General features: G+C 34.3%; 1 protein-coding gene across 1 annotated transcript; it reads right to left on the bottom strand.

Moving 5' to 3' along the window:
• Window positions 1–7,278: 7,278 nt before the first annotated feature.
• LOC140749081 (monocarboxylate transporter 9-like) lies at window positions 7,279–14,858 on the bottom strand. The gene is made up of 6 exons (XM_073082104.1): window positions 14,702–14,858; window positions 10,962–12,113; window positions 10,147–10,692; window positions 9,501–9,716; window positions 8,459–8,744; window positions 7,279–7,521 (listed from the first exon to the last, which is right to left on the bottom strand). The coding sequence occupies exons 2-6, from the start codon at window positions 12,045–12,047 to the stop codon at window positions 7,340–7,342; spliced, it is 2,316 nt and encodes a 771-aa protein (XP_072938205.1). The 5' UTR covers window positions 12,048–12,113; window positions 14,702–14,858; the 3' UTR covers window positions 7,279–7,339.
• Window positions 14,859–15,020: the final 162 nt, after the last annotated feature.

Here is a 15,020-nt window from a genome sequence, read left to right as displayed (position 1 = left end):
AGCTGGGGTAGATAACAGACTAGTTCGAGGGAGCATTGTCTATTTAGAAGCAGCTTGGCATGTGTTCAAGTCGCCCGGGGCACTAATTGAAGTTGCCGCCCTTTAGGAACAGGTTGGCAAAAAAATACGTACAGCCGCACATAGTACTTCTTCCTTTTTGAAGTCGTTTAAAAAATATATTCTTGTTCTATGTAAAACGAATATAAATTTAATTGGTTGAATGATGTCTTCGAAATAAGTTGACATAAAATGTGGTAATAGAAGAAATGTGACAATATTTTGCCGCCCTTAACGCAAGATTCTTATGCCACCCAATCTCCATAATTACACCCATGGGAAGCATACTTCCTAATAATTCACTGATTAAATAATTAACTGAATTAACGTTAAGTTTATAGTTATAGCGAACCGAAGACAATTATAGTACATCTCCATGTAACCATGTCTGCCTTATAGTTAAGTAGTATAATATTCCTGTATATAAGACTAGGCCTTCATTATTTTTGTACTGAAAGGGTCAGTTATTACAAACTGGTTGTGTCAAAGGCTAAGATTAAAATTAAGGTATTAATAAAATCTTAAGCTCTATTCAAATTTACAGACACTGTGGTGGACACGTATAAGTGTATGTTATAATACTGGTTTCATTATCGGAGATGATTTGACTGTTGCTATTTGCAAGTTCTTGTATAAAAATTGGGTCGCAATTGAATAACGCAAATTAATTGCAAATAATGAATTGTCTGATTGCAGTCTATGATTGTCAGTCGGCCTTGTAAGAGCCTATGTCCGCATATAGTCTGTATGTGTGCCATTCGCATCGGGTCATAAATATTTTTCCTGTTGACGAGGATACATTTCAGCGGGTTAATTCATGAATGCGGTGAGACGTGTGTCTCACACGCACATAAACCCGCGTAATAAGAAAGTGGTTTTTTCTTATTAATCAATAGAGACAAAACATTCATTTGTGTAACGCTACGTGTCTGTAAATATGAATAGAGCTTTATGCGTGTAGTAAGTAGTAAGAACCTGTTGCGTATTGTAAAACGGTTGTTTTCAAATTTGACTATTACTAGTATTATAAAAACACTTGCAATTTTTGATTCAACTTTTCCACTCATTTTCAAATGTGCGCACTTTTTTGGAGTTAAGCACTAAGCTATTTACATATCTTTGAAGGGCTCGACTCAAATGTTAGTGAGTGAAATTTTGTATATAATAATTTGTTTCCATTAAAAAATCGTCTTCCCTTGTACTATCTTCACCTTTTGATATGGCATTGTAGTGACAAAATAATTAAAATATTAATTAAACATTGAAAATAAAGTTATAATTGTGAGTTAATTAAATAATTCATTTATAATTATAATAATGTTTTTGTAAATTAATTATTAATTATTTTTACTAATTGTGATTGGTAGCTTATATTTCATGGAAATTATTAAATATACTTGCATTAAGATATCTTTTAGAGGTCATGAGTGGTTGAATAGGTAATAGGTATCTAAATAAGTGACGAATGCGTAGTAATAATTTTATTTTGACCTTAATTCCCGTGAGTTTAAATTATATTTTGGTGATAAAAGTGTATATGTTAACCCATTTTATCTGCTTTCTTTTTATGCTGTCTTAGTACATTTTCTTATTTAAACAATAAAAATACCTAAATAAAAATGTTATTTTTGAAAAAAAAAACTACTATGAAACTTTACATCTGTAATGTTTACAACTTTAAGGAAATAAATATATTATTTGTGTAAAGAAATTGTGAGTACTTGTAAGCGAATCTTAAAAATGCTCTATTTTCTAGACAATATTTTTTTATTCATTAACACAGACTTATTATAAACCTGTAAACGAATGACGAGGATATAGCAAAAAGATATAACAATAGCAAAATGAAATAGCAATAGCAAAATCGATATAGTGAATTTATTGTACATGTCAAATTAAAAAGCTCATTTCCATGAAGTTGGTTAAATAGATTAATGTAATTCGCAGCAAATTAATAATTACATTCTTCACAGAAGTACTACCGTTTATGTTAAATTGCGAGATAAATAACAAATCTTCTTACCTATATTATTCCAGACGTAAAATACCAATAGTATTGCTCTATAATCTAAAAACAACAGTTAATCTTTACATCCGTTTCTGATTTATGGTATGGTATAGAGCCGCGTTTCCCAACTGTGGTCCGTGGACCCCTGGGGATCCGCGAGTATATGTAAAGGGGTCCGCGGTGTCATCTCCGGACCATACATAAATTGCGCATTAAATGCAAAATAGTCGCTAAACGAAAAATCAGCAAACCAGTTTTATTAGAGAAAACGTGATATGATGAAGAGCAAAAAAAAAAACAAGAACAACATACATAAATTGGTCTTTCAAATCATGTTTTGGTTCGGATTGTTTTTTTTGCTCTTCATTTTATTAAGGGGGTCCGTGAAAATGTGCTTGATTTCCTAAGGGTCCGTGGACTGAAAAAGGTTGGGAAACGCTGGTATAGAGCAAAGTTATGTGTTCTGGTATGAAGGCCAGACAAAGTACAAGAGAGTAAATATTATTGATATGTCCTCGTCAATTGCCTACTCGTATTTATTAACGGAAGCAATTTTTATGGGAAAAAGTATTTCATTGAAAATACGTGGTTTTATGAAAGTTGACTCATATTGTTTGAGATCCAATTATTATTGGTGCCGTTTTGAGCTCTCTAGCCCTAGCACTTTGCATTCAAGATATTTTAGCACGAGTGCTATAATTTTTTATTCCGATCCTTATAAATTTATATTCCGATCTTAAATTTAAAGTATAGAGTTTGACTGCACTTATCCTATTTTATTCAAAATGAAATACGTAACAAAACAAAAGTAATCTGAAGCGCTAGGGTCTTTTGAGTTTACCTGTTATAATCAAAGTTATTTCCGAAGTAACCGTATATTATAAAATAGGGTATTTACAAGGTAAAATACGTGTCACCAGCTTGTAAACATAAACACGCTTAAACATTTCGTGTAATATACACAATAATACACTTAGCGTGTATTTCTTAGAAAACTTCCGAGAATTTGGTGGACGCACTGCCGTGCGTCGAGATAAGTTTTCATTTGCAGATAAGCTAGGGATAGCCGATCTCTACGGATCGCTTGCAATATGAATCAACTTTAACAAACTCTTTATTAAAACTTTTCTTGTAGTAATTATTCTTTGAACTAAAAACAACTCATGTGTAGAAAATCGAATCCAAGAAATACGCTTCAAAAATAAATCTCTTATGAATACTCATGTAAGACGTTTTAATACGTAATTATATGAAATATAATTAATAATTAATAGTAGTGACTATGTCTCTTCTGAATCTACCTCTTCGCTCATATTCTAAATATTATATTTATAACACAAATTATGTAAATAATAAATATACTTATACCGTTCGTTGGATGTTATTTAACTATATAATGCTCAATATATCTTGTTTATTAATGTTTTAAATTATTAATATAATACAATTATTAAATATACCTAAAGGTGTTGTGACACTGCAGTTATAACATGTTAGAAAGCATTATTGATAAATGATGAAGTCATTTAATATTTTGGCGTTTCGGTAAACGGTGTGGATGCCACCATGCTTTTGAGATGGCTACATTACACGGTAGTGGCAACTCATCTGCGAGCAATTTCAGGTGGAACTCTTCTGAACCATGTGCGGCAGTAATTACATTCCACCAGGTGGACTATATGCTCGTTTGCTACTTAAATCTTACGGCCAATGAAGGTATTTTCATACAAACATTTTATAAGTGCAGTGTGGTAGCACCTTCATACTTTGGTTATAATATTTAGCCTTTGTTAATTAATTCAAATGTCACATTATTATAATTGAAAAAATGTATTATATTTATATATCATTATTATTATTAATCAAAATAAAAGTTTCATTTATGAATTCTGTAGGGGTCTTAACATACTAATTACTTTTAGCATCGATGATTTAGCTGTTTTTCGGAAACTGGATGCAGCGATCAAATGCTGAACTCGCGCTTTTGAAACGGCGGTCGCAACTAATTTTGAACGCTCAATGCATTAACTGAACACCATGAACGCTATGCACCACCTAGTCGCGAAAACACATGTTATCGATACCGCTACCTAACTCAGCTAGTAGCCGAAACGCAAGACGCCGATGCTAAAAGTAATTGAGAAGTCTGTTACCCCTCCTACGTAATAGCGTTAACCGCGCATCTTTCATCACCATCATTTTGTGGCGGTTAAGTGCGTACTATCAAGCTGTTGCCTATTAAACTGGAAAAACGGTTAGCCGTCCCCACGGTTAATCGCTAGTGTGTAGGGGTAAGACCCGTAATTTCTCAAGCAATGTTTTTTGATATTATTAACAATGGAAACTAATACAGCAGCATTATACAAAAATCCTCATATTTATGAAATCTAGTATAAGTAAATTCGTGTTATGTAGTTTACAGAATTATTATATGTATTATATTTAATGTCTATATGTTATTATTGTTTTCTTGCTGTTAGTATAGATAGAATTTCAGTGAAGTTTAAAATATAAATCAAAACATATTCGAAAATTGCTAAAGCAAAGTATAAAACTAGTTGATTTTTTTCTACAAGAGTATAATTTTAATACTTCACTTTAAATCTATTTTTCAATAACCTGAAGTCCATGTTACAATGTTATTAATACCCTGAATTTGGCGGACGCATAGCCATGCGATAGGTTTTGTAATTTTACAAAAATTTAGAAAACTGTTGTGCCAAAATAATTCAATACAAAATGATTTACTGTTTTATGTCGGAACGTCAAAAACAATTGGTTTACAATTACCAATTTCCATTGTTATTATGAGTAAAAGATAAATTTTAACTGGATTCTGATTAAATGTATTTTAATTGCATAAGAATCTGTTAGCTTTTACGTATCTATGGGATATTATTAATTTGGCCAACATGAAAATTTGAAGGAGGAATTTTAGTTATTTTTAATAGCTCTACATCTATTCCTTTAAATTGGTTTGTCGACCTTTTTTTAATCAAATCATAACATTTTTTTTTATTTAAAATATGTTTTTTACAGAGCACTTTTTGAATGTCATTACATCTACTCGTACCACCACTTCACTAGGTGTTTCGTTATGGAGAAGAAGTTAATAATCTATCTAATTATCCATTTTATTCGACCAAAGATTAAAATTTTACATTTTAAAGACTATAAAAATGATTTGAATATTATTAAATGACATCGTGACATGGACTTAACTTAAACCTTAAATTAAACCTAAATCTGTACTGTAGAACTCGCTATACTGTGGTTGTTGAAAGTCTGACCTCATCATATTGTTGTTCTCTTCACAATAAAGTTGTCATTGTGTAAAGTTTATGGTTATTTTATTATATCTTTGATTAAGATATCTTTTGTTGTTGTTAATAATCATTATAAATCAAATCATATTTTTTATTCAAAATAGGTTCTTTACAGAGCACTTTTTTAATGTCAATACAACTACCACCACTTCACAAGGTGTTTTGTTATGGAAAAGAAGCGGCGAAAGAAACTCCATAACACACATCTTTTAAAAAAAATGTTTTTTACAATGTCAAACTTAACCTAATGGTACATGTAGAGCTGGAACTACTTCAGACCACACCGTTTTGTCAGTCAAATAATCTCTTAGTTTATAGTACGCTATAAATAATTGTAACATCTATTTCTGTCTTAGAACAATAGTTTCGTCACTGTTGTGTCTTTTTTTATAATATAGAAATAGCGTACAGTCCCCTGATTGTAATAATTAGGCAGAGATAGGTGTGGCGGTGGTGCCGTCGGAGCCGAACCACAAAGGGTTCTACAACCATCACTTCCTCCTATCTGGCATACTTATCATGAGGTTGACTGTTTGCTCGTTTGCTACTTAGGTATATACAACAGACAACTTCCTACCTAAGGGCTCGTACACAAAACTGCGATGCGACGTCGCGTCGTAAAAATCGGCGAGCTCCCTCGACGCATCGCACGGACTTGCGAATTAATTCGCATCGCACATTCCTGCGATGTTTCGTCACACTTGTTGACGCCATTTTTAGTTCGTTCTGAGACAGCGTGTGGGGAAGACGTATACTTTAATGTAAAAAAATTACAAATTACGTCGTTGACTTTTTTATTACTGATTGAGGAACGCCCTGTTCTTTGGGAAACTAAATATAAAATAAATTATATATGATCAATGGATGAACCCAACATTTTCTTTGTTACTCTTTCCTGTATCTCTTAAGCAATAACAAAAGTGCACACTTCTTTTTACGATCCATGTCACGACCTAATTTTCCAAATACGTTCCGTGCGGTTGACGGTTGTCGAAAGAATGGTCACCCTGGGAGACGCTATGCCGCACGATATCGCATCGCAGCAATTCGTGTCGCAATTTTCTGTGTTGCGAATTCGCATCGCGTCGCGTCGCAGTTTTGTGTACGAGCCCTAACTAAATATAGATGAAAGAAAAGGTTCTATTCTAGGCCGGTACACAAGGCAACTCGTTTTATTAATATAAACAGTTCAAAGATTACACAATATATATTTAGGTCAAGAATACAAAATCAGGTAACTACCGTCATAATGATAAAGTTTATTTGAATTCGATCTGACTGTCTGATAAGTTATTTATATAAAACAATAAGGATTTACAGTGTTTATTGTGACAATCGCGACCTTAATGATGTGTCGTATAGGGCTTAGGCTATTTATGATTTAGTTAACGTTTATTTTCTTAGGAATTTCCTTTTTGATTCAAACATTCGTACGCTTTCTTACATTTTGTATAGCGAATCGTAGTTTCAATTCCCCATAAATTTAAGTTACGAATCCAAGTTCAAATTAGGCTAGATAGTTATATCTAAAGAATTTTGACTAAAATAAGAACGGTATACTTTCTTCAGTCCGTATCCAACTTTTTAGTCTATTCTTATAAACATATATATCTAACAATAGGTATACAAAGAAATGATATGGAATTATGAAACGTATTTTGTATTGGCCTACTAACGAAACACTGTATACATAGTTATAATAATTATTTCATTCCTAAACAAAGACCGCATTTCTTTGCAACTGCTTAACCTTACTGTAGAGACGGGTACAGATTTTTTCTAGCGTTAAGGCGGAATCACAAAAGACGGTTTGTACCAATTTCTAAGGTATAATACTTAAAGTTTTAGATAATAAATACTGGGATAAGAGAAAAAAAACAACAAAAATCAACCAAAACACAATATATTTATGTTTATTTATTTAAATTAGTTACAAAAATTTGGCAATTTAAACAAGAGATTCTGTGCGGCTTTTTGCCTCCTCAGCTTCCTTCAAGAGTGGTGATTTGCCACACAAGCGCATGTTGTTCGTGTACGGTATGATACCCACACAGCCTCCCGAGATGATGATCCAGAGGCCTCCTATGTGGAATGTGAGGTCCCAACTACCGGAGACATCGTACATAAGACCTAGAAACAAAAAAGTTGTATGATGCATTTTTATTAAAGAAATATTTTTTATTTTTTTCTTCTTTATTTTACTTAATTTTAGTAAGAAAATAAATTTTATGAATATTTGTATTGAATTCATTTTAATCCTCTTTTAAGATATAATTGGTGGAAATGAGTTTCGGCCATCATTTTATAAGCAACCTAAATTAGTATAATCTCTATATTGTTATGAGTAAAAAACGCTTTCGCTTTCTACACTCACAGCCCCACACTAGGATTCCCTGTATCGTGGGTGCTATGGACACACACAGAGACAAATACACAAACACCCAGACCCAGAAACAGAAATCTAAATTCATCATTTAGAAATCTGTCTTGGCCGGGGATCGAACCCGGGACCCTCTGCGCGTCAGACCGGCATGGTGACCGCTCCGCCACTCGGGTCGTCAACTAACGCGGGTCGTAAAAAACTATTATAATTTTTGCTGCGTTGCAATCTAAGTGAGGTATTTATGACTCCTTTAAGTCTATCTCTATCCCGTACCATAGTATAATTAAGGAACAAGAATCTGATACTATTATTATAAAATCTTGTGATATCACGGCGCCAAAACACAAACAATTATATACTATGGTGTTAACATAATTCATGTAAACATATTTCATTTGCATAAGCATTACAGTGTTTATCATAAACTAAGTGAGGTAATATCTAAATATGTTACAGCAATAAAACATAATATTTATATATACCTACTTACTACGTAAAATTTAAACAGAAAATATGATTTGGTAGATTTTTTTTAGACAATTAATACTTAAACATGTTAATAAAAATAATTTCCGTCTTTTTATGGTCTATGAATAGTATCTATAGCAAAAATTTAGTCTACTGTATTGCATGTTCGTTTGCTTCTATATTATATAAAAACATCCTATATAACAGAGAACGTACCGCCCAAAGGTGGTCCAATCAGATGCCCAATTCCTTGGCTCAGCAAAATCATTCCATAGCCCATGGTAAAGTAATCAATTGGCACTAATTCCATTAAAATCGCCGGAGTGTAGGAGTAGGAGCTGGCGAAGGATAGCCCAAAGACAGCTGACACGATGATCAGTGGCCAATAGTTGGTGATGACGAATGGCATCACGGCGACAGACAGACCGCATATTAGAAGACATATGGCATACGCTTTGGTAACGTTGAACCAGGGTTGGTCGCCCGCCCAGCCAAGAAGTATCTGAGAAGGATAATAAAATAATAATTACAACAGTTGGTCATTAAGGGCTCTATTTGGCACTTTGATACAAATCGAATAGGCAGATTGACATCTGACTTTAGTTAGTTTTAGACAACTAAATGACTGTAGTTGTCTAGAACTAACTTAGTAGTTGAGCAAAAATATACTGCAGAAGTAAGTGGCACGCTTTATACTTTCTAATTAGTTAGAACTCTTAGTTATTCTATTCCGGAGATACCACCGCAACAAGTATGTCTGCCTAATGACTACAGTGTCAAGCGCTAATGTATATTGGAAGGATGTATAAAGAAGACATACTTGAAGGTGGTAGAACCCTTTGTGGTTTGACTCCGGTGGCACCACCGCCACACCTATTTCTGCCTAATAACAGCAGTGTTACGCGCTGCTGTGTTCCCTTTTGAAGGGTGTGGTAAGGGAGACAGACTTTTCCGAGGCGTTTCAGCTTAGTCCTCAGGGGTAGCGGCGCATCTGTGGCCGACCTCAGGTAGAAATATTTATCCTATCTGAGGTTGATTACAGATGTCCATGGGCGGCAGGAGCCACTTACCATCAGGTGGACTGCACGCTCGTCTGCTACTCCAATATAATAAAAAAAAAACTTATCCGAGGCTTTCCCACTCAGGTATCAGGGACAGCAACATCAGTGACCGACTTCAGGTAGAAATCTAATTTTAATGGGTTTGTGCTTGTGTCGGTGGCCACATTTACAGCAATAATGGAAAAATAAACACTTACGATTCCAAAACCACTTGCAATTCCAATCACACTGATCATGACGGCACTGCCCTCCATTTTATTCTCCACCATGAAGGACGCGAGGAAGAAGTACGGGATGATGGACCAGAGCGACATGAGCAGTGACGCTATGTTTATCACCAAGAAATGTAGCTCCGTGAACACTTTGAAATCAAAAGTTTCTTTCAAAACCTCTATTACTCGGTCGTACCATTTCTGAAAAACGAAGTATGCTACATTATAATTAGGAATTTATATGAATTACCTAATCTATAAAAGAAACTCGAAAAGTTTTCTCTAAAACCGGGCAGCATTGTTATGTTCTGTTGTTGCAAATGTCTACTCGTATACGCGACGGCGACTGATAAAACCAACTTCAGGATTAACAATAAAATAAATAATAAAAATAGAATAAACCTCTTGGTTAAGGTTTTCTTAAAGTCCTCAAAGGTTTTATTAAAGACTTAAAAATATGTTGAATGATTTTCTCATTTTATTTGAGGTACTTTAATGAAGTAATTAAGATAAGGAGGTTAGACATATTTCATCACTTCATCTACACTCATAACCCTGTATTAGGATTCACTGTGCCCTGAGGGCCGTCAAAGATATGTTTAAAACATCTAGATAAATGTAAGATACATACCCTTTCATCATCAGAGTCTGACCATACAGACCAATAGGAATTTTTATATATATTTGGCAAAGAAGAAGCTCTAAGCTTATATCTTGGTATATTCAGCATAGCACCACGATGTACAATCGTATTCTTGTATATAGGAACATCTCGTAAGTAATGATGACCAGTACTTAACCTCCTCGTAGTCCAGTTGGCATTTAAAGCTTTGTTCTGATTTTTATTCAAAACTTCAATTTTACTTTCCTTGACTGGTTCAATTATATTTTCTGGTTTTTGTGCTATTTCCACGTCTACTTTAGGAGTTGGTTCAACATTAACTTTTAGTATTCCTTCTATTTCTTTAGTTTCTAAGAGCTTTTCAACTTTATTAACAGGCTTCTTAGCTTTGACTGTGACTGGCAGCTGTGCTGGATTGTTTTTGTGTTGTGGCGCTTCTTCTACGTTCAAATTGACATCGGACTTTCTTCGTTGTATAACATGTGGGTAAGCTTGCACCAGTATGTTATAAATTCGCTTATTAGACATCAGTTTCTCTATAACTTCGGCAGGTACCTGAAAAACGATATTGAAGTGATTGTTATGCTTAATCTAGAAACAAATTCCTAAACAGTATCTGAGTTAAGAAAATTACTTGTTCGTAAACATTGAAAAATGAAGTTCTAATAAAGTATTTTGTTTATGATTTGTGCATTTAAGTGGCATTCGAGTATTGAAAATTTAATAAGGTAAAGTGACTACATTAGGTAAGCATGTCCTTTTTAGTACATAAAGACTTTAAGCCTAAAAAATCAATAAAAAGATTTACACATTCTAATAATTACCTGTTCATTTCCTTGAATAAATGTGGGCAACGCAACATCAGAATGTACTCTTTTATGAGTTATTTCTGCGTTCATTTGTGTAGTTGCTTCCAATTGTTCGGCTTCAGCTAAAGTAGACGTTAAAGTTGCAAGAATGAATTCTGGACTTTTTCCACTTTTCACCAAGTCATTTAATTCATCTGCCGATAAAAACATTGACTCGCCACCAATTGATTTAGAAGAAATAGATCCAGCACTTGATGATTTTCTAGATCTTGTTTTAGCAACTTTCTTCTCACGTTGCTCCTTTAAAATTATCCAGTCTGGATCTCTCAACAACGCTCCGCAAACGCTTACATTTAAAATAGTACCAGCTAACAAAATTAAGGTACTTCTCCAGGCGTACTCTTTAACGAAAAATTCGGTCATCGGAGAATAAATAAAAGTTCCAAACCCGATCCCACATGAAGCGAGAGAGACTGCTAAGGTTCTTCTTTTATCAAACCAAAACGCCACCGCAACTACTGATGTCACATATAAGACACCCATCGACAGACCACTAATTACGCCTAGAGTCAAGCACATAATTTCAACTGAATTGCTTACAGCTGCTAGTAAAAAACCAAAAGTTGATATAACACTAGCGGTAATTGTCATAATCCTGCATCCATATCTATCAACCAAAGCGCTCATTATCGGTCCTGACAATAACGGAATTGACACGAAAAGGCTGCCGATTAAGGAAGTCTTTGATTGTGACTCTGCGAAGTAAATAATGAATTCTTGGTGGAGTATACCAAATGAATATGCTAATCCATCGGCACAGGTGGCAGTCATAAACGCAGCAAAAACAACAACCCATCCCCATCCTCCATCAGGAATAGGTGGCAGTTCCTCAGAACAAATACTGTCTTTGTCGCTAATACCTTCAAACTTTACTCTGTCCTCCGTAACTGATTTACTATCATTACTCTTGTTATCATATTGAACACGATATTCTGCTATTTCTTTGTTTTCTAATTTCAGTGCATTAACTTTGTTTAAGTCTTCGTTTCCTTTATCACCAATTACGTTTTTAACTGACCCGTTCTGCTCATTTCCTTCCATGCTGTGTCTGCTGTTACGGTATAAGCTTTAATTATACCACTTAATCTTACCATGTGACGGTGATTACTGAAATGTAAATAGTTGTTTGTTAATGACGCTAAATATATACATATAACCTTACACAAATATTGTAGATTAAATGGTGATGACTTAGATAATTAAATTCTTATGGTAGACATCTGTAGTTAAATGCGTAAAATTTAACAATTTATCTTGTTCTTCTATCTGTTTGTACGTCCATTTATCACATTCTTATTTAGACTAGAAATGCTTATATTACAGCTATGTAGTGAAATTAAACAAAAACTAATAATTAGCCAAGTGCGAGTCGATCTTGCACACGGAGGGTTCTGTTCCGTGTAATTTTCATTTATTATTACTTTCAGGATTTTATTTCATAGAAGTCATAGAACTAAAGGGTTTGTGATAATTTAATTCGTCTACCTATTACATAAAGAGAAAAACGTCGAATAATAGAAGATTTTTGTATGGCGAGCACTATTAATTTTTAAGCTTTTTTATTTTTAGTAATTGTCATTATAACTGCCACCGTTACCTACACATATACCTACTGTAAGAAATCTTATGTCTATCAATTATGGTTCAAGTGATAGAACCCTGTGTCAGACGGACAAACAGCTAGGCTAAGCCTAGTAAGTAGGGTCCATTTCGGCAGTTTGGGTACGGAACCCTAAAAACATCTTAGTTTTTCACAGAGTCTTGAAAAAATATTGCGAAATACCCGCTTATGTGTGACGCCAGCAAAAACCTTCCATATTCCCTGAGACCTAAAGTAGGCCAAAATCATACTCACTTTACTACATTGGTATGCTAACAAATCATATGTTAAGTAAATACTGCGAGTTCACTTGTATTTACCTACACATCTTCACAGTGTACATGTCTGTGTGTACAACTAATTAGCATGTTTACAAAATTATTTCCGATCCGCTCTATGTGTTCGATGGATTTTGATATAATATAATAAGTGATTTATAAAAGATGGATTTTACTATCATAATTGTAATAAACTTTATATAATTAGTAAAGTATACTGTCCCTATAGCTCAGGAGTAAAATACGTGCTATGGTATTCCCTGCCTGCCGTAAGAGGTGACAAAAAGGGTCTTTCAGTGTTGCGGGTCGGAAGAGTAGGAACTCGAACCGACCAGCGACCTCGGAAAGGACAATTGTATATATCGCAATCGCTGACACCTGAAGGTGCAAATCAACATTAGTTCTTGCCCGGGTTGAGTCCAAAAATGGTGTTGCGATAAGACGATTCTAATGCATTCGGTTGAGGATCCCTTGTACATTGTTAAGCGCTACGCCACAAAGGGATTTTAGTGCAGTAAGGATCCTGCATATCGCAGAGTATTTCTTGAAATGACGTCATATATTGCGTCAAATAACATAATATATAGGATATTTCGTATTCCTATCCTGTTTTGTGGTCTAAAATAAATTATTACTCAGCTCATAAACATTGACTTGATGAACAGGAAATTTTACAGTAAATTAAATACAAACGCGAATGGATCCTGCAATGCATTTCTACCCCACTGCGGGGCACGGTCTCTTCTCACGATCAACAGTGTACCATAGTTCACCACGCTCATTAAAGATATTGGTAAACTTTACATGACTTGGATTACTTTGAGAATTTGAATAGTATTTTTTTCTTACATCGTTTTTCTTTTTTTCAGCATAGCCTAGTGGCTATTACTCGGCCTCTCGATCAGGGAGTTTAAGAGTCAAATCCGATTTTTCAAAGACAAAAAGTTATTAAAGGTATGTGAACCAATACGCAAGTGGCCAGCGCGGCATCCTAATCCTGCTCACTCTGAGAGGAGACCCGTACCCAGTAGTGGGGCACAAATAGGTTACTTAGGAACTAACAGTTTCTAATAAGCATATAACTTCTAAATCAAAGGGACTCGACCCTGAAGCCTCAGTGAGACGTCCCCATTTTTCAAACCACTAGGCTACCGCGACAAGCATAATCTATTTATTAACTTTGAACTCAAAAGGAACCACAAATGGAATTTTTTCATGACCAATCCTGTATATTTCCTATAAGTCAATCGCAGTTATTACTATTAGGCTATAGGCGAATCGTGATGAGGTCATACTAAGCTGACACTCGAGGGATACAGGTACGATGCCAGGTCAGAAATATACATAATGATTTTGGATTTGTCATTTCAGTACTCTCTTTAGAGTGAGTCTCATCTTTCAGGAAACTTATTGTAGGGTCATCATCATCATTACAAAAAGGGCTTAGCATAACTTACTTTCTAATCAAAGTTTCAGTACACTTATCTTAAAATGAGAGAAATATTTAAGAATACACTCGTATCGTTTCAGATATATTAACTGATAGACAATAATTAATAATATACACAAAAACGGGACTCTATTACTAAGCCTCAGCGTAATAAAATAATACTAATACAGCGTAATATAATAATAGATACTCAAAAAAATCACAATGCGTGTTCTTCTATAATAACAAATTGTAAAAATATTATTGTTAACTATATAGTGTTAAATATTCCATACGGAACCCTAAGTGTGCATGTTCGACACGCACTTAGCTGATTATTTCTAAGACAAAGTATACTTAAAATACAAATAGCTAAAAATTAACATACCTTAATTCACAGTCGTCCCTAACAGCTTCCGATGATTTATTTGTACCTGAATCCTTTTAATCGAATGTGAATGTTCAATAATCTGTTAATTGGAAAAGTAGTAGTGAAGGCGTGGGAATACAGCCTCATATTGCCCGAACACCTCTGCTCGTGCCGTTTGCTGAAACCCGACTGAAATTCATGGGTTTATATATTGGCGCCTCCGTCTGACTCATCGTAGGGTGACTATGATGGTTATTATAATAGGAAAATGTAAGGACACATGTGAACAAAATTTTATCAGAATTTAATTAAAAGATATTTAAATTACAGGCATAAA

The sequence above is a fragment of the Epargyreus clarus genome, unplaced genomic scaffold, assembly GCF_041222505.1.
Source record: "Epargyreus clarus isolate Ecla_fem2 unplaced genomic scaffold, WU_Ecla_fem_2.2 ptg000017l, whole genome shotgun sequence".
Lineage (NCBI taxonomy): Eukaryota > Metazoa > Arthropoda > Insecta > Lepidoptera > Hesperiidae > Epargyreus > Epargyreus clarus.
The sequence above is the reverse complement of the archived record's forward strand: the minus strand, read 5'-3'. Positions and strand labels throughout refer to the sequence as shown.